We start from the raw sequence: 23,320 nt of genomic DNA on the forward strand, positions 1-23,320 counted from the left end.
TGACACATTCTTGTTTAATCTGAGAAAATATTTACATGTATTATGCTAAATGATATTTTGATGTGGAAACACAATGTTAATTCCTCTACTATCATTTATTAACTATGATAATTTGTGTTTCAGGGATGGCATGCAGTGGGTGATCCCATTCCATTAGAGGATGACTTTGGGATGTCATTACTGACATACTATGCACCATACCTGACACGTATTACAGCACTAATGAAACATAATCAACACTTTAAGATGAATGCATTAAGTGATAAATATGGTGTTGCTTATCTCAGATATCTTGCAGAGGTAAATAGAATAGAAAAGTCATATATTTGTTAAGGGGCCAGCTGAAGGACGCCTCCTGGTGCAGGAGTTTCTCGCTGCATTGAAGACCTATTGGTGACCTTCTGCTGTTGTCTGTTCTATGGTCGGGTTATTGTCTCTTTGACACATTCCATTTTCAATTTTATAGCATTAAAAACACTGAATAATTTATTAATATTATAGAAACAATAGCATCCAATTGCATGTGCTTTATCCACAGGCACTTGTTTTCTATCCATGGCAAGATCTACTATCCCAATATATAGGGATAGTAGATCTTGCCATGGATAGAAAACAAGTGCCTGTGGCTTTATCTGATATTTTATATCTATACCCAGTGCTGTATAAAGTTGGTGAAATACAGGGATGAGACATTTCCATCTTACTTTTGTATGTATATAAAAAAGAAGATGTGGTATGATTGCCAATGAGACAACTATCCACAAAAGACCAAAACGACACAGACATTAACAACTTTAGGTCACCGTACGGCCTTCAACAATGAGCAAAGCCCATACCGCATAGTCAGCTATAAACGGCCCTGATAAGACAATGTAAAACAATTCAAACGGCCTTATTTATGTAAAAAAAAATGACTGTTTGTAAGCCTTTTGGTAGATTTTTTTTAGTAAATTAAATCTTGTTTCTGAACTACTTGGCAGATTCTTCTTCTCCTAGGTGAGGAACCGAATTCAAATTTGAATGTATGAGGTCCTGCAAAAACTAACGCAATGTCGGACAACACAGAAAGTTTTCTCTTGGCTATTTACAGGATAAAATGTTCTCTTTATATATACAATTAAAACTATATACAGGATGTTACTGTCTAAATTTTAGCAGAGCATGCCTTCAGGGCAGCTCTGAATCCATCAACTGTGTCAGCTGATGTTGCTGATGTTGGCAGTTGGTTCCATTCTCTAATGGCCTTGGAAAAAATGATTTGTCCGAAGGCGTCTGTTGTGGCCCTTTCTTGGAAGAAGCAGTAATTACCTCTGGTCCGGCTATCGTTTGGCGTCAGATATTGGTGCCTATCTATGTCTATTAGATCATGTTGGATTTTGAACAGCATGCATAGCCTATTTTGTTTCCTGCGGTCTTCAAGATTTTTTTGAAAGTTTCATTAAATCTTTTTTTATCCCATGTACTTCTGCACTTTTAAAATATTTATGACTACACAGGTATGGTTTTTGTGTATAGAGTGTTTAGTTTCCATGACATTTGATATAAAATCTTATCTTTTTAAATCATACAGTAGAATGTAGGACAGATTGTGAAAATGTTAAATAAAATTTGTTGACATGCAAAATTTGAACCTTTTTTCCTTCTTGTAGTCCTCAGCTGTAGAATTATCAGAATGTAAAACTGAGTACTGGAAGCTGAGGGAAAAAGTTATGAATATGGATACAGAACAGCAAATGGGTGGCCTTTCAAGGTAAATCTGTTTTTCCTTATCTCTACAGAAAAAGGAAACCAGTAGTAAAATGTTCATTCTCTATTGACTTTATCAACACAGTTCAGGAATTCTACCTAAAACAATTAAAAACTTTGGATTAAATGTTGCCAGAGTATGTCTGTAAGAGGCCTGCGTGAGCCGACCGGCAAGCAGGAGACATTCGTCATTTAAGCGCGAGTCCCCTGCTCAAAACTGGAGGGTTGGCAGGTATGATGCCTTTGACCTTATTTACACCCACCAGTGGTCATATATTCTGGGGGTATTTTTTGGCAAGAGAGAATGTCAGCAATAACTTCATACATTTATTACTTAGTGATTGTTGTATCTGGGTGTATCACCACAAGACATTAAGGCATTTCATGACCAACATACATTCTATCTTTTAACCTATATAAAAATAAGAAGATGTGGTATACACTTTTTGTATTTGACAATCAGATGCAAAGTACCATAAAATGCCAAGTTCCATGCATACTGCATACTACCATGTTTGACATATGACTTTATCATAATTTATTGCTATTGATAGTTGAGGGGGGATAGGAGGGGTCCTGATCCCGAAATCCCGGGCTTAAAAACACTAAATCCCCAGGTCCCGAAATTAAATACAGTAAATCCCGGCATCCCGAAATCCGTAAAAAGAATTCACGGATCCCGAAAGGGTCAATCCCGAAATCCTGAGCTTAAAAACAGCTGATCCCGAAGTCCCGATAAAGGTCCTATCCCCCCTCATAGTTCATGTAGTTGTTGTTTGTATTTTTTTTTCTAACTGCGATGTTAACAGTTTGTTAGACTGAAAGGGCAGGTACTAAACAATATTTTAATACTAAGATGTGGCCATCTTTGAAAATCTTAAAAAATGTATGTTCTTTGAAGTCATTCTTATTGCCATCAAAAATTGTTCTCATTTGAAATAACTACAAAACAACAAAATAACATATTCTTTCCAGATGTCGTCTGCCAAGTGGCAAAACAATATGGTTGTGTCAAGGTCACATATCAAAGATGAAGGTTACTGTGTTGACCAAAGAAATGATAGCACATGACAAGACCACTACTGGTGTTATTGGTGTGGATCATATGGTGGAATCTCTGAGAGAGATGGATCCACTCAAAATGAATATTGCATTCAAATCTTCCAAAAAGGCCAAGAGAAATAGAACAGGTATATGCTACTTTATTGTAATACCACAAAAGATACCTTTTTTTTTTTTTATAAAGTTTAACATAAGTCCAAATTTCCTGTTGGTCACATTTTGAGTTGTAGTCTACAGTAGAGTATAGATCATATTCATATATTTTTATGAGCTCTCAAAAATGTAAGTAAAGTCTATATGACTCCAATGTTCTCTCAATCAGTTCAAAATTGAAATTAGATGTTGATCTGATTCAAATGGAGTCTTTCACTTTGCTCTATTAGATTTGTTTGTCTCTCATCTGCAAACATCTCATAATGGGTCCTTTTCAGTGACTCTTTAGCTTTCATTGGAAAGTTTTTGTATTTTTTAACATGTATAAAACTTTCATCTAAATCCTTATGATAAAGTATTTGATACAAAAAAGAGTTGACATTACCAACAAGAAATTTTTGCTTCATTATATATCTTAATGTCATACATTATCTTCGTAAAGAACAACTTGTCACATGCACTTGTTGAAATCTTTGAACTTGTGTAATGTTAGGAATTACATTGTACATTTATATTTACCTACCTTTGAATATTTTCTTACCTTTAACAGCACCCAAAGATGCCAAAGAACAAGTGAATATTCAGAAAAAACAGTCGTTGTTGAGACAAAAGTCTTTGATTAATGATGAACTACTAGCTGAATATAAGGAAAGGATGAACAAGGCTGAGGACAAAGAAAAACAAACAAAAGTCTCTACACCTAGACAGGCTGATTCTAGTGAATCTAAAACTTTACCTTCTGTCAAGGAGGAGAAAAAGAATGCTGATTCAGCAGCAGATAAAAGTCAGGACGAAGAAGGTCCATCTACTTCAGGTACAGATGCAAATAGTCAAAAGACAAAACAAGCCTTGCAATCAACCTCTGCTGGGGGCAAATCTACTCAGAATTCTCAGGTTACAGGTCCAGAGACCAAAAGACCATTGTCAGATAGTAAGACCAGCCAGGTAGCAAAGGTTGACAAAGAACCTCAAACATTAGGGAAAATGGGGAGAAGTAAAAGCAAGGCTTGTTCAGTTATGTAACTGTAGAACAATAGATGTGTAATGATTGGTCACAGCATTAGTTGTATTTTTAATGACTTATTTAATTGAGAAAAAATGGACTGATAGATACTAGATGTATAAATAGTGACATAAGCTTGTTATTCAATGCTGTATGACATGTAATGAATAAAAGGGGAATGAAAGACCTTCCTTTGGTCTTTGTCTTAGATACAGAGAGAACCAATGGAGAGTCACGTCAAAGATTGCTATCAGTCTTAATTTATTTAAAAGAGGGGAAGGGGTACAAAGCTTTAAATTTTTATCTTATGGAGGTTCTATGTGTACTTTTTAAAGATAGCTTAAGCAATGGTTATGTAACTGGAAAATTAATGGTTACAAACATTAACTAAATGAAGAAAGTCTTTCTTTATTATGGAGCTTCTTTTTAATTAAAAAGAGTAGATACCAGTACATTATTTACAAATAGATGTAGTTCATTATTTTAAGTGCTATTTCATGTGACTACTGCAAGATGAGTACATTTTTATATGGCATATGTCAAAGTAACAAAATAAAACTTAATAGAAAATAAATGAACTTGTTGTACTACATTAAAAGGTGAATAGAAAGCTCCAAGTCAACCATTTTGTTTGACATGCCATATATGGATACTTATTTCTACTATATATATAATGCCTTGATTACATTAAATCAAGTAAGTTAGAATTTAGAATTTTCACTATGTAGTTATGAAGATTTATATGTTTATTGTTATATTGTTAATTATACTGTATAATTATGTAAATTTAATTTATTATTTATACCATTATACAGTCGACTCTCGTTATGTCGAAGTCAGACGGACCAGAGAAATATTTCGAGATACACATAGTTCGACTCAAACGAACACCGGAAGTTCGACAATCTAAGGGACACAACTCTTGCTTAGCTTGGTAAAGCTAAAATAAATCCGAGTAAATATGGCAAGGGATCGATATTCTAGTATCAGATCGATGTATTTGTATGTCACAGTCTTTTATTATTATGATGACATTTTTTTATTTATTCAATTCTTTCAATGAAAAAAAAAATCCTATGGTTTTCCCAACTATAGTTTCGTTATTCAGGTCGGTTATAGCTGACAAAATTGTTTATTTTCGGATACAAGAGATTTAAGAAAATTTTGATTTCTATTCATTTTGTTTTATCTCACTCTTTCTTTTCAAAAGAAAATATAACAAGATTAAACACGCCGTTTGAGTAGTTTTTAGGTGATCATCAACGGAAGCCATAGTCCTCACTTTATACACACCCAAGCTCATTAGTGTAAATCGCAAATTAATTGTTTTGTAAACATTTCAAATACTTTTTCATGAACATTAACATTGTATCACTAATTATTTGTCAAAATTCTTTAAAAGATAATCTTAGGTAAACACTCATGGAAATTGCATGTCATAAATCAATACAGTGGTCAGTGACCGGAAATTTAATTACACGTGTATTGTCAGATTAACTATTCAATTCATTTAAATCCCGGAGGTCATGTTTTGACATATGTGTATTAGTTCGAGATAAAAATGAATTTTGAATGCTTTTGTTAACCTTGGAACCGTTCATTTAGTTCGACTCAACCGAAATTTCGACTCATCCAATTTCGACTCATCAGGAGTCGAATTACATACTTTTGTATGGAATAAAGTTCGGGACCACGTGAAAACTTCGAATAATCCGAAATTTCGAGTCAACCGAGTTCGAGACAACGAGAGTTAACTGTATATTTATTTGATGACTGAGTTATTGAGTATTTTTGTACACTTATTGTTGTGCCTTTGACTTAAGTCGAAAAAGCAAGACATAGTGATCCTACATTCCGTTGTTTGCATCGGCAGCGCCCACAATTTCCACTCTGTGGTTAAAGTTGTTATATAACTTTCTTAAACTATCCTGGATTTCTACCAAACTTGGACAGAAGCTTGTTTATGATCATAAGATAGTATACAGAAGAAAGATTTGTAAAAATAACATTCCATTTTTTCTGTATTTTACTTATAAATGGACTTAGTTTTTCTGCCGGGAAACATTACATTCATTCTATGGTTAAAGTTTAAACAATTATAATAACTTTCTTATACTATTTTGGATTTGTACCAAACTTTGACAGAAGCTTGTTTATGATCAAAAGCAAGTATCTAGACGGAAATTTTGAAAAAAATTTGTACCTGTGTATCTGTATTTTACTTATAAATGGACTTAGTTTTTCTTCCAGTTAACCAGAGGCAGATTTAGGGGAAATCCCTTTTGTGAAAAAAATTTGGTTAATTATATTGGGAATCACTGAAGCGTGACAGGAGCAGGCTCCCTCTTAGGCAGCCAGTGGGCCCACACTTATGAAAATTTCTAGATCCGCCACTGTTAATATTAAATACAGTTTGCAGTTAAAAGTTTTTAAAACATTTATTAGACTCATAAACTATCCTGGATTTTTACCAAACTTGGACAGAAGCATCTTACAATCAAAAGATAGTATTAGGAGGAATATTTTTATTGATGTTTTCCTCATTTTTGTTGAGCCTGGGATTAAGAGCAAAAGTAGGTGAGAAACTGTGTTCCTCGGAACACTTACAATTTTTTTTATTTTCATATCTGTGATATTTGTAATTGTTTTACCTCTCCTGGTTGATGGGCCAATATGAGTAATTTAACCATCACTTTGTGTCCATTGTCGTGCTACTTCCCACTTGAATCTTGTTTAATAAGGATGTGACCCAATAGAACTTGTCTTTTTAGGTGTAATTTGGTATGGAAAAGTATAGAAACCAAAGACATTTCTTGATTGTGATAAACCAAATGTAATTGTATCTGAATCTAACAATCTAAATCTATTCATTAATTTTTAGATTTCGAGTTTTACCAACAATTCCATATATTGTGCTGTTGTCATACATTTGTAGCAATGATGCCACATACTGGTAAGCACCAATATACCTGCCGAATAACTGTTGAAATCTCCCTCTCAGAAAAATACTTTCAAAATAAATTCCATACAAATCAGAATAATTTATAAAAGCAGTTTATGAACAAAAATCAATTTTGTTTCAACAAAGCCTGGCTGCCAAAGGTAACTGTGGATACTATATAAGGGTACATTGTATGATTTGGAAATATCAATTTCTTTGGTAAATCCCAACCAAAGTGTTCATTTTGTGCATCCATGTATAAATGAATGAAACACCTGAGTGAAATATATATGTTTTTATTAGCTTTCATCAGGTGGTGAAATATCCAAGGGAGGGATACAGGATACTTAAATTCTCTGATGGTTTTTTTAATGTTATTTTTTAATAGTTGTTATTTATATTTTTGTTGACTGTAAAATTGGTCATATTTAGAAAATATTTAGATCTGCAATCAGTCCTTCAGACAATCTCTTTTGTTTTGAGACTTAGCAGTCAATTGTCAGGTGCACAACTTGAACAATTGTCTCATACTGTATTAAACCTGTGTGTGCCAAGAAAGACAATTATATTTGTTGACATGTTTTTTATTACAAATTGTATTGCAAAATTTGCAATTTGTTGGATTTTGAAAAATAAAAACTCACAATTAAAAGTTTTATGGCATTATATGACTTTTTACGCAACATTTCCCGAAATCACAATTAGTTAATCTAAAGTTTTTGTACCTTGATCGACAATCACAATAATTAACACATGATAAATGCACACACAAATTGCTTAATTTATATAAGAAGAATATTGTATTAGATTCATTTGTTTCTATAGGTAGATTCTCATAGTAATAAAGCATAAAGTATAATGTTCATATAATTATTCATGTAGATAAGAAAATAATATTTTTAAAATTTTTATTGATCTTGCATGAAAACAGAAATTACTTGCACAACATCTCTTAGAATATTCCTTGGACTGACAGAAATTGTATTTTTTTAACAGATCTATTTGTCATATTTAAGACTTTATCCCTTTTCCTTGAAAATTGATTATTTGTTTAGTGAGAATGGATCATAAATGATCAAAACACTCAAAAATGAAATATTATGAGATTTCCTGATACAATAGAATCTGTTGTTCCTATGGAATATATTCTTTACAACCAATAGAATTTTTTATATATATTTTACATGGTTACTGATCAATTTTATTTGATTGAATTTTTGTTTTATAAATTATTTATATCTGTTCTACATTTCTATATGTGCTTATTTGATAAGTCTTGACATATTGTCTTTCAGGGGTTTTACATTCCATAAATATATATACACTTTGTATTGTTGACATAAAAAAATGTTGCCTTGATTATATTTAAATTTAAAATAATAACAATCTTTCTTTAATTGTCCCTTCATGAATCAAGAAATTATAAAAATTTAAGGTTTCAACTCCTTCAGGCAAGGTTGACTAAAGATTTGGCTGTTTTCCTAGTCATGGTTTGGTCCTAGAATGTATAAGAAACTAAACAGTTGAAGAACTATATGACCAAAAAGGACTTTAAGGATGTACTTAGGTGAGGTTTTGGAATTTGTGTCAAATGTTCGGACTCCTTGGTGTTTTTCCATATAATACAATGTAAAATATTTTGCCCCAGAACACCCATTTATTTTTTCATTTAAGACTAAATAGCTCATGAAAGGTCATTTACCAAAATTTTATAATATTCTTGATTTTCTTTCTTTTGTCTTGAGACCCAAATTATACCAATGCAAATATAAGGTAAAAATCTGAGTCAGCCTTTTCCCGCCATATTTTAAATCTCAAATATCTCAAAAAGGAGGTCCAAATTGACCTATCAATATTTTTAGCCTATCTTTATCCTTAATTGATGCTCTACCAGCTTAAAGTATCAATTTTAATTTCTTAATTTCTTAATTTTTACCTAACCTCACCTAAGCACATCCTTAAAATAAAAATAACTGTCTGTTGGATTTGGCTTTTTACATGATATAAAGGGAAAATCAATCTTCCGTCCATGCTTGATTTTTGAGTAGTAGCCTTATTGAATTCCACTTTTTTCTATTTATTATATACAACTGTTATTTGATTGTACCATCAGGGATTTTATTTTCTGATTCGTTATGTGTTTGTTAGGTTTATGTATTTTGTAGAAATAAATAAATAAAATAACACTAAAGGTCTTTATATTTTTTATGCATATTGTTCAAAATGTGAATTAATGAAATATTTTATAGAATTTTGGATGAAGATAGAAATATAGAAATTAAAAGATGTAGTTTGATTACCAATGAGACAACTATCCACTAATGGACAAATGATGTGGATGTAAGGAACTCTAGGTGGTCAAAAATGCTGAGGTTCCTTCTTTGGGGAGTTAATGTAATCACGTTATCACAAAGTTATTTACACTATAATAAAATAATCATTCATTTTATTTTTAAACAAGATAATCAAATAATCAAAAATACAGTCCTAGATTATCAAATAAACAAATAATCAAAAATACAGTCCTAGATTATCAAATAATCAAATAATCAAAAATACAGTCCTAGATTATCAAATAATCATCAAGTTATCACATAATTAAAATCCCCATGAGGAGGCTCCATACTATATAGAAAGCTAAAACAGGCCTAGATATATAAAATTGAGAATGGAAATGGGGAATGTGTCAAAGAGACAACAACCCGACCATAGAGCAGACAACAGCAGAAGGTCACCAACAGGTCTTCAATGCAACGAGAAATTCTCGCACCCAGAGGCGTTCTTCAGCTGGCCCCTAAACAAATATATACTGGTTCAGTGATAATAAACACCATACTAAACTCCAAATTGTACAAAAAAAACTAAAAGTTAAAATAATACAAGACTAACAAAGGTCAGAGGCTCCTGACTTGGGACAGGGGCAAAAATGCGGCGGGGTTAAACATGTTTGTGAGATCTCAACCCTCCCCCTATACCTCTAGCCAATGCAGAAAAGTAAACGCATAACAATACGCACATTAAAATTCAGTTCAAGAGAAGTCCGAGTCTGATGTCAGAAGTTGTAACCAAAGAAAATAAATAAAATGACAATAATACATAAATAACATCAGACTACTAGCAGATAACTGACATGCCAGCTCCGGACTTCAATTAAACTGATTGAAAAATTATGTCTTCATTATATGAATATCAGGCACAATCCTCCCCGTGAGGGGTTTAGTATCATACCATCATAACATATATGAGAAGAACATAACCGTTGTCATGCCAACAACCGGTTTATTAATAATAAATGTGTTTAGTTCCGATGCATAGACCTTATAAGTGAATCAATATTAATGCCAAAATATGCAATCTTTAATGACCTGACAACAGTATCGTAACTATATCCCTTCTTAATAAGTCTATTCAAAGGTTTTGTAAGTTTCTGAGGTGAATACTGACACCTTTGTGCTTTATAAAGAATATTACCATAAAAAATTGGATGTGAAATACCTGAACGTATTAGAAGTCTGCATGTTGCGCTATATTTACGAATGATGTCTTTATACCGATGATAAAATTTAGTAAATGTTTTGACTAGTTTGTGATATCAAAAACCCTGGTGTAATAATTTTTCAGTAATACATAAATTTCTCTTGTTAAAATCTAAAACATTGTTACATACACGAGCGAATCGTAAAAGTTGAGATATATAAACACCGTAAGATGGTGACAAGGGAGTATATTTATAGTATTTATACAATGTAGCAATACACTTTAAAATACCAAAACTTGATTACAAATTATTAAACACAAAACCAATAACAATTAGTCTATTTAAAGGTTTTGTTAGCTTCTGAGGTGAATACTGACATTTTTGAGCTTTATAAAGAATATTTCCATAAAATATTGGATGTGAAATACCTGAACGTATAAGAAGTCTGCATGTTGAGCTATATTTACGAATGATGTCCTTATACCGATGATAAAGTTTAGTTTTTGACTAGTTTGTGATATCGAAAACCCTGGTGTAATGATTTTTCAGTAATACATATTTCTCTCGTTAAAATCTAAAACATTGTTACATACACGAGCGAATCGTACAAGTTGAGATATATAAACACCGTTATATGGTGACAAGGGAACGTCACCATCTAAAAATGGATATGTTTGACAAAAATATGAAACATTATTCACTTATTCAACCAAGAGCATTGTTCATAAGAAAATAAGCAAACACATATTTTTGATTGTATTGTTGTTCTTGTTTCTGGTCTGTTCCTCAATCTTGTGACAAACCATCTAAAACAAAAAGATAAAATTATAGTTTCCTTTGATACTCAGGTTTGACCTTTTAATACGGTTTGAAGGTCATTTGCAGATGCCATTACATTGCATTTGACTAAGTACTGCTAATAATATAGATATCCTTCAAGGCCTGAGCTGTTACCTTGAGAAATGTTGCCTTAAATTCACTTAACAAACAAATGAACATGAACACTCAGTTTTATCCTCAAATGTAATCTTTTTATGCCCCACCTACGATAGTAGAGGGGCATTATGTTTTCTGGTCTGTGCCTCCGTTCGTCCGTCCGGTTAAAGTTTTTGGTCGAGGTAGTTTTTGATGAAGCTGAAGTCCAATCAACTTGAAACTTATTACACATGTTCCCCATGATATAATCTTTCTAATTTTAATACCTAATTATAGTTTTTACCCCAATTTCATGGTCCACTGAACATAGAAATTGATAGTGCAAAGTTCAGGTTAAAGTTTTTGGTCAAGGTAGTTTTTGATTAAGTTAAAGTTACATCAACTTGAAACTTATAATTAGTACACATGTTCCCTATGATATGATCTTTCTAATTTTAATTCCAAATTAAAGTTTTGACCCCAATTTCACGGTCCACTGAACATAGAAATGATAATGGGAGTGAGGCATCCGTGTACTATGGACACATTCTTGTTTAAAATGAATCACTACTAATAACACAAGAGTGCACATGCTGAAATGTATCCCCTTCTTTACTAACCATTGATATTATGTTGATAGTCCTAAATAGAAAGTTTTACTACAACTATTACATAAACTTAACGTTTGGTTTATATAACCTTGACCTCATTTTCTTGGATCATTTAAAAAAAAAAGATGTGTTATGATTGCCAACGAGACAACTATCCACAAAAGACCAAAATGACACATTGTTCACCTTACAATCATTCAATACACTAAATATAGTTGACCTATTGCTCATAATTTCTAAGACTGAACAACCTTGACCAAGAAAACTAAACATTGACAAATGAGGTCAAGGTCAGATGGAGCATGCCAGGCATCCATGTACAGCTTATAATCCTTCCATGCAACAAATATAGTTGACCTTTTGCATATGGTTTAAGACTGAAAAACAGACCAAAACACAAAAACTAAACACTTAGCAATGAACCTTAAAAATGAGGTAAAGGTTAAATAAAACCTGGATGACTGGCATGAACACCATAAAATAGGGATGAAAGATACCAAAGGGACAGTCAAACTCATAAATCGAAAATAAGCTGACAACGCCATGGCTAAAAATGAAAACGATCAAACAGACAAACAATAGGGCACATGACACAACGATAGAAAACCAAAGAATGAACAACACGAACCCCACCAAAAACTAGGGGTGATCTCAGGTGCTCTCAAAGGGTAAGCAGACCCTGCTCCACATGTAGCACACGTCGTGTTGCTTATGTGATAAAAAAAAATCCGGTAAATAATCTAATTCGGAAGGTCACGTTCATGAAAGGGAAGGGGATTGTAGTTACGACGTAAGGAACATATCCGATATCATTTGTGAAACGGTTATTCTATAACGGTCAACCAACTCGTGATGGCGTCCGTAAAATTTATGAAGGGATGATTTCAACTTCCCCATTTGGAACTCTTGGTTTAATAGCTTCCTTGTGAGCAGCAACCCTCTAACTAGAAAATTATGATAGGAAATGCAAGCACGGGAATATCGTATCAATTGGGAGATATATACCCCGTATGCAGGTGCTTATCTTTCTTCCTACGAAGTTCCTGCATGAAGTCAGCCTCATAATAATAAAGAAACAAGTCGGCAAGTAGAGGGGCACAATTTGTTCCCATTGGAACGACGACAGTCTGTTGAAAAACACGTTCTCCGAACGTAACAAATATGTTGTCCATCAAGAAATCAAGCATCTTGATAATATCAGTTTCAGATAATATTTTGTTTGAATCAGAGTGATCCTTTACAAAGTAGGATATATCCCTCCCTATTACAAGATACTTGTATCAACGTTGGCCATTCTTTTTTAGGAAGCAAAGCTATACCAGCTCTTTCAATTTGTCTTTTAGTTCATAAAGTATTCCCATACACCAAATATTGTTGACCTATTGCATATAGCTATATTTATATATATAGTTTATGCGTTTTGGTCCGTTTTTCTTAAACCATAAGCAATAGGTCAACTATAGGTGGAATCTGACCTTGACCTTATTTTCATATACTATAGTATTAGAAAAAAGCCCCAAACTTAACTTTGACCACTGAACCATTAAAATAAGGTCAAGGTCAGATGACACCTGCCAGTTGGACATGTACACCTTACAATCATTCCATGCACCATACATAGTACACCTATTGCATACAGTATAAGAAAAAAGGATCAAAACACTTAAAAAAAACTATAACCACTGAACCATGAAAATGTGGTCAGGATCAGATGACACCTGCCAGTTGGACATGACGATATACACCCGACAATCCTTCCATACATCAAATATAAAAGATCCATTGCTTATAGTATCTCAGATATGTATTTGACCGCAAAACTTATTATAATAACCTTGTTCACTGATCCATGAAATGAGGTCGAGGTAAAGTGAAAAATGTCTGACAGTCATGAGGACCTGGCAAGGCGCGCGAGTATGGGATGATTTTAAGGGTTACCTATCTGTCAGGGTTTGTCTGACCATTAATCATTTTAATTATGCAATTAGAAGGCAAAGCCTTTATTTAAGTGTGAAACTTTACGCCAAAAGGAATGATTTCAGCTACCAATAGTGAACTTTCTTTTGCTTTGAAGAAACATTCCAGCAGCACATGCATATAGAGTATATCTATCAGTTAATAAGATATCACAGAGGTTGCATTTTCTATCATTTGATAACGGATTGCGGCTTCAAAGGAAGCTACTGAACCAAGATTTCCAAGTTGTGAAGTTGAAATCATCCCTTCGAAAATTATAAAAATGTCACGGTACATCACGAGTATGTTGACCAATATGGAATATAAGTTTCACTCTATCCTAATCACGATGAATATTGTTGGTATATCACCACAATCCCGTCCTCTGTTCTTTGGATGTGACCTACCGAATTCGACTTATCACTGCAGGGTTTGTATTTCAGTATTACGACGATCGCCACACGTGGAGCAGGATCTGCTTACCTTATACCTGAGATCACCCCGGTTTTTGGTGTGGTACGTGTTGCTCAGGCTTTTTTCTGTTGTGTGTTTTGTATACTGTTGTTTGCAATTTCGTATTTTTCGTATTTTCCATGGAACTGCCAGTTTGTTTTTAACTGATCGAGTTTCAATATCCTTTTTGTATTTTTTTGCCTCTCTTATAATAGTGTAAATCGTTCCTCTGATATGTTTATATGATCCGAACTTCTTCAATAGATCTCAACATAGCTGAACAAATTTGCATCTTGAACGGAATCGTTTAGTGAAGTTTATCATTAAAATTCTGAAAAGTTAACTGATATAAATTTTTTCCCCGACCACAAATTGAATTGCTTATTCGAATACATTATACATGATACTTAATAAAAATGAGCTGTTTGGATTGACTCCCCTCCTATAAAAAGGCAACAAAAAGAACACGTCATTTATTCATTTGGTCAATATATCTACTAGAAGTTTAATCATGTTGACTTCATGTTTTTTACACAATAATTTACATTTTAGAGATTGTTCGAAAATTGTAAAATTGTTTAGACCGGTCAGTGCCTGAATATATTTTCCTGATAACAGTAACTGCAGGTATAAATGAAAATATATACTATTGTTACCTGCAATTTTCGTATGAAACTGATCGGGATCACTCCGGAAAATACATCTAGGCAATTAGTCTAGGAAGTAACAATAATTATTTCTTATTGTTACTTATTGCGGGTAACCGTAGGCAGTGCATATACGTTGAATTCACAAGGAAGAAGCTAGTTAACTTGTCTGCAGAAATCTTGCGTGAAATTCACCTATTAGCAAAATTTAATGCTCCACTAAAAGGAAATGCGTTGAGTGGTTTGTTGATTTTTCATGTGAAATTTTAATAGGACATATAAATTAGCATTGGGTTGTACAATAAAATCACATTACCGTCCTGTAGAAATATTTCCGTCCTGTGAACACTATTTAAGAAAATAGTCTGAAGACATAAAGACGGGTGGATAAGATGGTAAGCAATATAACATTACCATTCAATTCTTAAAAATAATAATGGTGCATTATAACAAACGATTTTTTCACGGGTGCATTTCAATTACATTGTATGTGCACAGATCGACCGTTCATAAATCTATAACATGTATAATACAGGGATATATAGGTATGTCAGAAAAAATCTACTCACTACCAAGAATCAGTTCGTAAACATGATAATATTTATTCAGTTAGATACCGGTAACAGATGTATGTACAGTTCATACTAGAAACCATTTTAAACTTTGGAATATAAAACAAAGATATCGATGATTAGTCGTCATTAATGTAAGTCTATTTACATATTGATGATAAAACAATTTTCGTAAAGGTCTTAATTACTAAAGGTATTATCTTCTTTCAATTGTTATTCTGTTTACAGGGACTTGATGATTATCTATTTCGTGTATTAACTATATTTTTCATTTCGCGTTCTGACCTCTCTCTTACCAGGAAAGAGACCTATCGAACTTGACTTATAATTATTATACAATTACATCGGGTTTGACGTATTTACATGTACAAATTACTGCATGCATACCCGCCCAAAACACATGAGAAATCGATCAACCCTGGTTTTTGATGTGTTTCGTGTTGTTCCTTAATAACTAGTTTTCTATGTTGTGTTTTGTTTACTGTTGTTTGTCTTTTTGTCGATTTTTTTTCTTTTTTTCATGTCATTGTCATTTCGTTTCGACTACGACTTATGAGTTTGTTTTTTTCCCTTTGGTATATTTCTCCTCTCTCCTTGGCTTACTTCACCTATATTCAAATGAAAATTAAAACTGGAAACAGCATTTTTTTTTATGTTTGTAAGTTAACGTTTTTGTTCAACTAATATTTTTCATTCATTTAATTCACCAATTTCCCTAAAGCTAGAAAAGTACATAAAATGGGTCAAGTTTTATACATTTACCAGGAAATAACAGGTGTTGAAAACATCGGTAATAATCTATTTTTCACATTTATCAATAATATAATCTGATATCGTATAGGAGTAAACGTTTGATAAACTTAAAGGTTAAGATGATTGTGTTGTTGAGAATACTGAAGTACATGTTTTCTATCGCTGTATATGTATTGCACCTTTAAATTAAAAGCTAAAACTTGATATGACGTTCAGTGGAAAATAGCAGAGTTTAACGCATGAACATGCCTCTATTATCAAATCCATTTCCAGTAATGGGGAGCATTAATTTTATATTATCATTTAGTTTCGTGTTACTCCATATCCATGCACGGAACAATCTTGTTGTGAACTTGTTAATTTGCTTCTCATTGTAGAAGCACAAAAACCCAGGGCCGTAACTAGCCTCTTCAAATAGTGAGGCAAAATATATTGCCGAGCGGAGCGAGGCGAAAAAATTTTGACGAGGGGACTGGGGGCCGCTCAAGGCCCCAAGAAGCTCTGAGAAAAATAACGCAAAATCGTGCATTCTGAGCGTTTCCGGGACTCTTTCTGACATTGAAACGCAATTAATTTTTAGCTTTTTTTCGACAATATTCTGGTCTGAAAGCAAAAACATAGATTCATTGTAATTTAAGACTTTAAGGTTTATGGACAACATTAAAAGACCGATATGTAGGACAAAGTAAAATTCGTAATTCTCATAATCATTAATACCGGATCTGTCTGTCTGTTTTAGTCTTGTATTGTGCTTAGACTTTGGTGATATTTATATGACTAGATTGAAATATAGTGACAGTGCAGTATTATGCTTTAAATACTAGTACTGCTTAAGTCGACACTATAGGGACCATCTTGACCCTGTTTTACGGTATTAATCATTTTTTTATTGTTGAAGACCCTCCAGCAACTTTGACCAAATGATTGACCATTAGTATTTTTTTTATGCATTGACTTTGTGTGCGATTAGGTTTCGTGCACATTTACTCCATATTCCTTTATTTTCTGTAAAAGGGTAGATTGAACATGACTTAATGCAAGTTTAACCCATCAATTGAAATGGTCGTATGGCAATAGATTATTGCTTTTTTCAAATTATTTGATACCGGAAAATTGGTGACCTTACTTTAATTTAAACAGTGTCAGCTATTTAGTTTTATCAACCAAAAGAAGCCAGTTGTGAATTCTTTGATATCAAATTCAATTCTCCATGCAGAAACGACCATTTTTTTTCTGTGCCTTGTATATCCTTAAAAATATTTTTTTCGCACAATATCTGGACATCGGGAGTGGGCATGCAACATTGCAACTGAAAACCACACGTTTACAAATGAAAATCAACACTCAGACTATTGTCATAAAGTAGGACAAAAAATGAGCAAAAGACAAACCCGGGACACAGATGTACAAACAATAGACCATCAACTCTGAAAACTAAAAGTAAAAAAGAAACATGGATCACGAAAAACATGCAGGGGCGACACCAGAGAGTGAAGAGAACTTGCTTCTTGTTAGACACTTTCCGTGAATACAATTTGATATTAAGACAATCTTTTGTTTCATTTTTTTCTAATTTCTAACATGAGGCATTTGCCTCATTTGCCTCAATGTAGTTACGTCCCTGAAACCAAACATCAAATTTCATAGCATAATGATATTAAGGAAATATTTTTTTTTTTTATAAATGAAGAGAACATTTAGTGTAATCTATTGAACACATAAATGTATACTGAATGTTGTACAGGACAGAGGTACAAGTATTTACCGTGACAGGTATCATAGGAAGTATCATAAATATAACAACTAAAGTATAGTTGGTGTTTTTAACGAATTCAATTTAAAATATGGTACTTTTAATAATCATTTCATCGGTAAGATGATCGTCAAATTCGCATTCAAATTATCATCAATGACTTTATACTTACTGCCGTACACATTTTGGGTTGGATTTCCAAGTTTTATGCTGCGTTTACACGTAGATCGATTTCGATTCGCATTAAATAAAATTGAGAATGGAAATGGGGAATGTGCCAAAGAGACAACAACCCGACCATAGAAAAAAAACAACAGCAGAAGGTCACTAACAGGTCTTCAATGTAGCGAGAAATTCCCGCACCCGGAGGCGTCCTTCAGCTGGCCCCTAAACAAATATATACTAGTTCAGTGATAATGAACGCCATACTAATTTCCAAATTGTACACAAGAAACTAAAGTTAAAATAACACAAGACTAACAAAGGCCAGAGGCTCCTGACTTGGGACAGGCGCAAAAATGCGGCGGGGTTAAACATGTTTGTGAGATCTCAACCCTCCCCCTATACCTCTAGCCAATGTAGAAAAGTAAATGCATAACAATACGCACATTAAAATTCAGTTCAAGAGAAGTCCGAGTATGATGTCAGAAGATGTATGTAATGCTCGTCAAATTTGCTTTACTGTACGAACAACGTTTACTTTTTTAAGTTTGTATCAAACTAACACGGATTTCTAATGCGAATTGGTTTATGCGAATTAGCCAATTCGAATCAATTCAAATTAAAAAAGAAAGAATGTGTGAACGCGATTAGCGAATTCGTTTCGATTCTAATGCATTGCAAAAGGAAATAATAAGAAGAGCTGGGGAAAATGTATAAATTTGAAATATAATAAAATTCCGCGAAACTTCACTGAATGATTTTTGGCTGAAAGACGTCATACAAATGAAAACGTACAAACTGAACGGTAATTAGTACGTTACTGTTACGTTCAAATTTGGATAAAATTACATCAAAAATTTTAAGGTAGGTGTTTATTTTTGATAATATTATATTGTAATCGATAGTTGTTGATTCAAGCAATTCAAAATTGCGGACCCCTCATTAGTTACGACACATCAACTATGGGTTATTTGGTCTTTTTAACTTATTTTGATTCGGGCGTCACTGTTGAGTCTTTTGTAGACGAAACGCGCGCCTGGCGTATATACAAAATTTCAATCCTGCTATCTAGACTACGATGAGTCTATTTGATGGTATCTTTTAGCCAATGAAAAAAATTATAACATAATTTTTCATTTGAATTCTGTTTCTACTTAACATATACATGTTCAGCTTGAGACAAGTAGAGGCATTTTGGACATTTATATGTTTCAAGGTGAAATACGGCGTCCATTTCGCTCAACTAGTATATATTTTAGTTAAAGCCTGCCTCCGGGTACGGGACTTTCTCACTGCGTTTAAGACTCATTGGTGGCCTTAGGCTATTTTTCTGGTCTTTGGTCGGGTGGTTGCCTCTTTGACACATTCTCCTTTTCTTTTCTTAATTCTTTTTGAGAAAGTTAAAGTAGTTTTTTTTTACAGTTCTGTTTGTTTTACAGGTTGAAGTATGGTTTCTGGTGCATTAAAACAGCTGTACGAATTTGTTGTTGCCGTCATTCAACTAAGAGAAGATATTACAAGTTGTTATTATTATACAAAAGCTACAGTATTGGTAAGGTTAAATGAAAAGTGAAACTTCAATACTGTATTTAAATATATCACAAACTTTCATTTGTACCAGTAATAATTAGATGGTCTAAGATGTGGTAGGGTTTACAACCAACAATTAATTGTTGTTTTCATTACGTCCAGTGGCAAATCGATTTCCACGGCGAAATTATATATGTTTTTTGCTTTTTATCTTTTCGTCACTTGCAAATGTTCTAAACACTTTGATACAGTTAACGTCAAGACGAATTATCCTTAATTTGTGTTAAAAGTGTGACAGTACCTCCATTTTAAAGATTAAAGAAATAGCATTATGCCAAATGTTTCAATATCGAAGTGATGACGAAATGAACTTTTGTTATACAGTTTTCAGCGCTGCTTAGTCTTGCCTGCGGTTTATACATTAGATTCGATACTTCAAATGAGGAATCCGAGCTGGCAGCTTTATCTACACCATCCTACATCTTTATCACAACTGGAATCGGTGTGTTGTTGGCTTCATTGGTCAACAGAATACTCTACAATTCTCAAGTAGCCTTCATCATATGGGTAGGTTATAAAATTAATTTTAAAGTTTTCTAAAAGGGGAAGCTATTATTTGTAATAAGATGTATTTTTGTATTTGTTCGAAGAGTAAATATATGAGGGATAAGAACTGAATGGCGATACAAAAAGGACAATAAAAACTGCAAGTAGAATAAAACATGCAATACCAAAGAATAACGACTAAAAAACAAAAACTCTACAGAAAACACGTAACAGAAAACAACACGAACCCCACACAAAACTCGGGAGGTTGCTTGTTCAATTGCTACGTTCTCATTATAATATATTAAACCGCCTGGCCATGTATATACCATATAATATTCGGCGTTACTTCCGAGCCAACGTTAGACACCGTTAACATGGTTAATAACAAACATATTGAAATAAAAATAATTTCTCTTTGATAGAATATTTTGTACTTTTGTGCGGGGATCATTGGAGAATCGCTTTCAGCAGTAAGAGCCTTACAGAACACCTCACTTGTAAGTTCATTACTTATTTGTTATAATAGAACACCAGAGAATACAAATTGGAGTATCAAAACTCAGAAGTAGGAAAGAGATCGACACTTTCATGGCAAACATGGTAAATAACAAACAGAAAAAAAACCAAGTCTACAAAACGCTCTAGCGACTGAGCAACAGGAATAGGACAACACATTTGTGTGATCTTAGTTGCTCCGGAAGGGTTTAGTTTTTACATTTATCTCGCTTCACATAATTTCATATCCATAGTGTTACTCCCTTAAAGTACGTTTGAAAGTCTCATTCATTTGGCATGGTTTAAAAAAAAATTCTATATGAATAAGACATGCCAATGAACGTAACAGCAAAAGGGAATTGGTGCAAATTAACCAGCAACCAAACTTCACAAAAAATATGCAGCACAAACAATTTCTATTATGAGACAGTTTTCGATAAGTGAGGGACGAAAGATACCTAAGGGACAGTCAAACTCATAAATCTAAAACAAACTGACAACGCCATGGCTAAAAATGAAAAAGACAAACAAACAACAGCACACATGACACAACATAGAAAACTAAAGAATAAACAACAAGAACCCCACCAAAAAACTAGGGGTGATCTCAGGTGCTCTGGAAGGGTAAGCAGATCCTGCTCCACATGTAGCACCCGTCGTGTTGCTTATGTGATAACAAATCCGGTAAATAGTCTAATTCGGTAGGTCACATTCATGAAAGGGAAGGGGAGTGTAGTTACGACGTAAGGACATATCTGATATCATTTGTGCAACGGTTATTCCATAACGGTCAACCAACTCGTGATGGCGTCCGTAAAATTTATATAAGGTATAAACAAAACAAAATAAGCACTAAAGCTCGGACATCGAGTATGGGCGTTCTTTATATTTGGTTTAAGGGCAACTCAAGCGCGCGCATCTAGTGTTGGTGTTCTCTTTATTAGGTTTGAGGGTAAGTTGATCTCGTGAATTGGTTGTGGGCGTTCTTTTTATTAATTTTTGTGGGGTTTTATAGGGTGCAAACAATTACGATTTGCATTTGGATGATATGGTGTCTGATTACGAAGCGGAAATATAAATTATTGGTGGTCCATCTACATATAATTAATAGTATATATACTATAATGTACTCTAACTGTTGCCTGAATTTTTATCTTTCCAGGAGCAAAATGCAAAATATTCACACAATACCAGATGGTTCTTAAATATGATTATCTTTACTGGATTCAGTTTGACTTTTATACAGGTAAATATAAATACCTCATACCTTATCGAACAAAAGAACACTACCTCTTTAAACATACAGAAAACTATTGATAAGAAGCAAGATGTTAAATTAAAGGACTATGTTTATGTTTCAATATACAGCACAAGTTGTACGTTTGTGTTGTCCTTTATTAAAATTTCTATGGAAATAATAGTTTGGCGAGTAATGACAAAATATGAATGATCTTGAAACTAGCAAAAGAAGTATTTCATTTGGTTCGAAATACACGATTCACAAAACTACCAGCTGATGCTATTTGATATACTGTTCGAATTATGATCACCACAAGACGTTCACAGTTTTCTTTATCTTAGCTAAAAAGGCAATACTCTTTATTCTATTTATTTATTCTTACATAAAAACGTTACCAAATAATATAAGAACAAATATGTGCAATATTCCAAATATAATTATCCAATATTTAAAAAAAATAATATGAGTATAATATAGCGAAATAAATTGTTTAAAACACGCATGCAACAGTATAGGTTGTAAAAAGTATCTAACAAGTGAGGGTATGGGTTTTACTCATTGTTGAAGGCCGTGGATGACCTTCATTTCTGTTTCATTTGGTCTCTTGTGAAAAGTTGTCTCATTGGCAATCATAACACATGTTCTTATTTTGATAGTCAGTACCGCTTTAAATTTGAGAAATTAATTTCTCTTATTCTGTATTTATTATAAAAGAGGGATGAAAGATACCAGAAGGACAGTCAAACTCATAAATTGAAGATTAACAGACAACGCCATTGGCTAAAAATGAAAAGGACAGACAGACAAACAATAGTAAACACGACACAACATAGAAAACTAAAGACTAAGCAACACGAACCACACCAAAAACTGGGGGTGATCTCAACTATTCTAAACACACTTTGAACATAAAATTATATGGAACTGAACAGGACATACCTCTATTTAATCGATGCCTGTAATAGTCCTAGCTATCATTTCAGATATTTGCATTGGCTGCTTCCATGACTTGGATTATACTCAATGTGGAAAGGAAAAAGGACTGACACATTTATGTTTCTTCCACCAGTAAACAATGGTATCATTATAACACAGTTTAAGTTAACGGACGAATCAAGACTTTTAAACAACTTATGAAATGGTCCAAAATTGCAATGTGTATTTATTAACGGAATATATGAAAATTAATCAGACATGATGCCTATCCCATTTTGTGTAAATTTGATGTCAGATAAAAATATATTTTTGATTGCTTATTTTTTTAATCTAAATGGGACCAGTAAAAAATCGTAAAAGTATTG

General features: G+C 33.2%; 1 protein-coding gene and 1 long non-coding RNA gene across 4 annotated transcripts in view; both read left to right on the top strand.

The window, feature by feature from the left end:
* Positions 1 to 4,949, top strand: part of LOC143071952 (uncharacterized) — an 86,357-nt gene extending 81,408 nt beyond the window's left edge. The window contains exons 58-61 of one of the 2 annotated variants that reach the window (XM_076246665.1): positions 124 to 300; positions 1,650 to 1,750; positions 2,722 to 2,936; positions 3,512 to 4,949. In XM_076246665.1, coding sequence (XP_076102780.1) covers positions 124 to 300; positions 1,650 to 1,750; positions 2,722 to 2,936; positions 3,512 to 3,984 — 966 coding nt within the window. In that variant the 3' untranslated portion in view covers positions 3,985 to 4,949. The remainder of the gene's footprint in view (positions 1 to 123; positions 301 to 1,649; positions 1,751 to 2,721; positions 2,937 to 3,511) is intronic. The other variant, XM_076246666.1, reaches the window with a different exon arrangement.
* A 10,269-nt stretch (positions 4,950 to 15,218) lies between these two features.
* Positions 15,219 to 23,268, top strand: LOC143071954 (uncharacterized). Of its 2 annotated transcripts, none has more exons than XR_012977002.1 (6): positions 15,219 to 15,360; positions 19,645 to 19,757; positions 20,120 to 20,302; positions 20,707 to 20,781; positions 21,942 to 22,025; positions 23,003 to 23,268. It is a non-coding gene; the product is annotated as an uncharacterized LOC143071954 (long non-coding RNA). The 2 variants fall into 2 exon arrangements; XR_012977001.1 differs by lacking the exon at positions 15,219 to 15,360 and adding an exon at positions 15,524 to 15,671.
* The last annotated feature ends 52 nt before the right edge of the window (positions 23,269 to 23,320 follow it).

The sequence above is a fragment of the Mytilus galloprovincialis genome, chromosome 4 (genome assembly GCF_965363235.1).
Source record: "Mytilus galloprovincialis chromosome 4, xbMytGall1.hap1.1, whole genome shotgun sequence".
In the NCBI taxonomy this organism is placed as follows: Eukaryota; Metazoa; Mollusca; class Bivalvia; order Mytilida; family Mytilidae; genus Mytilus; species Mytilus galloprovincialis.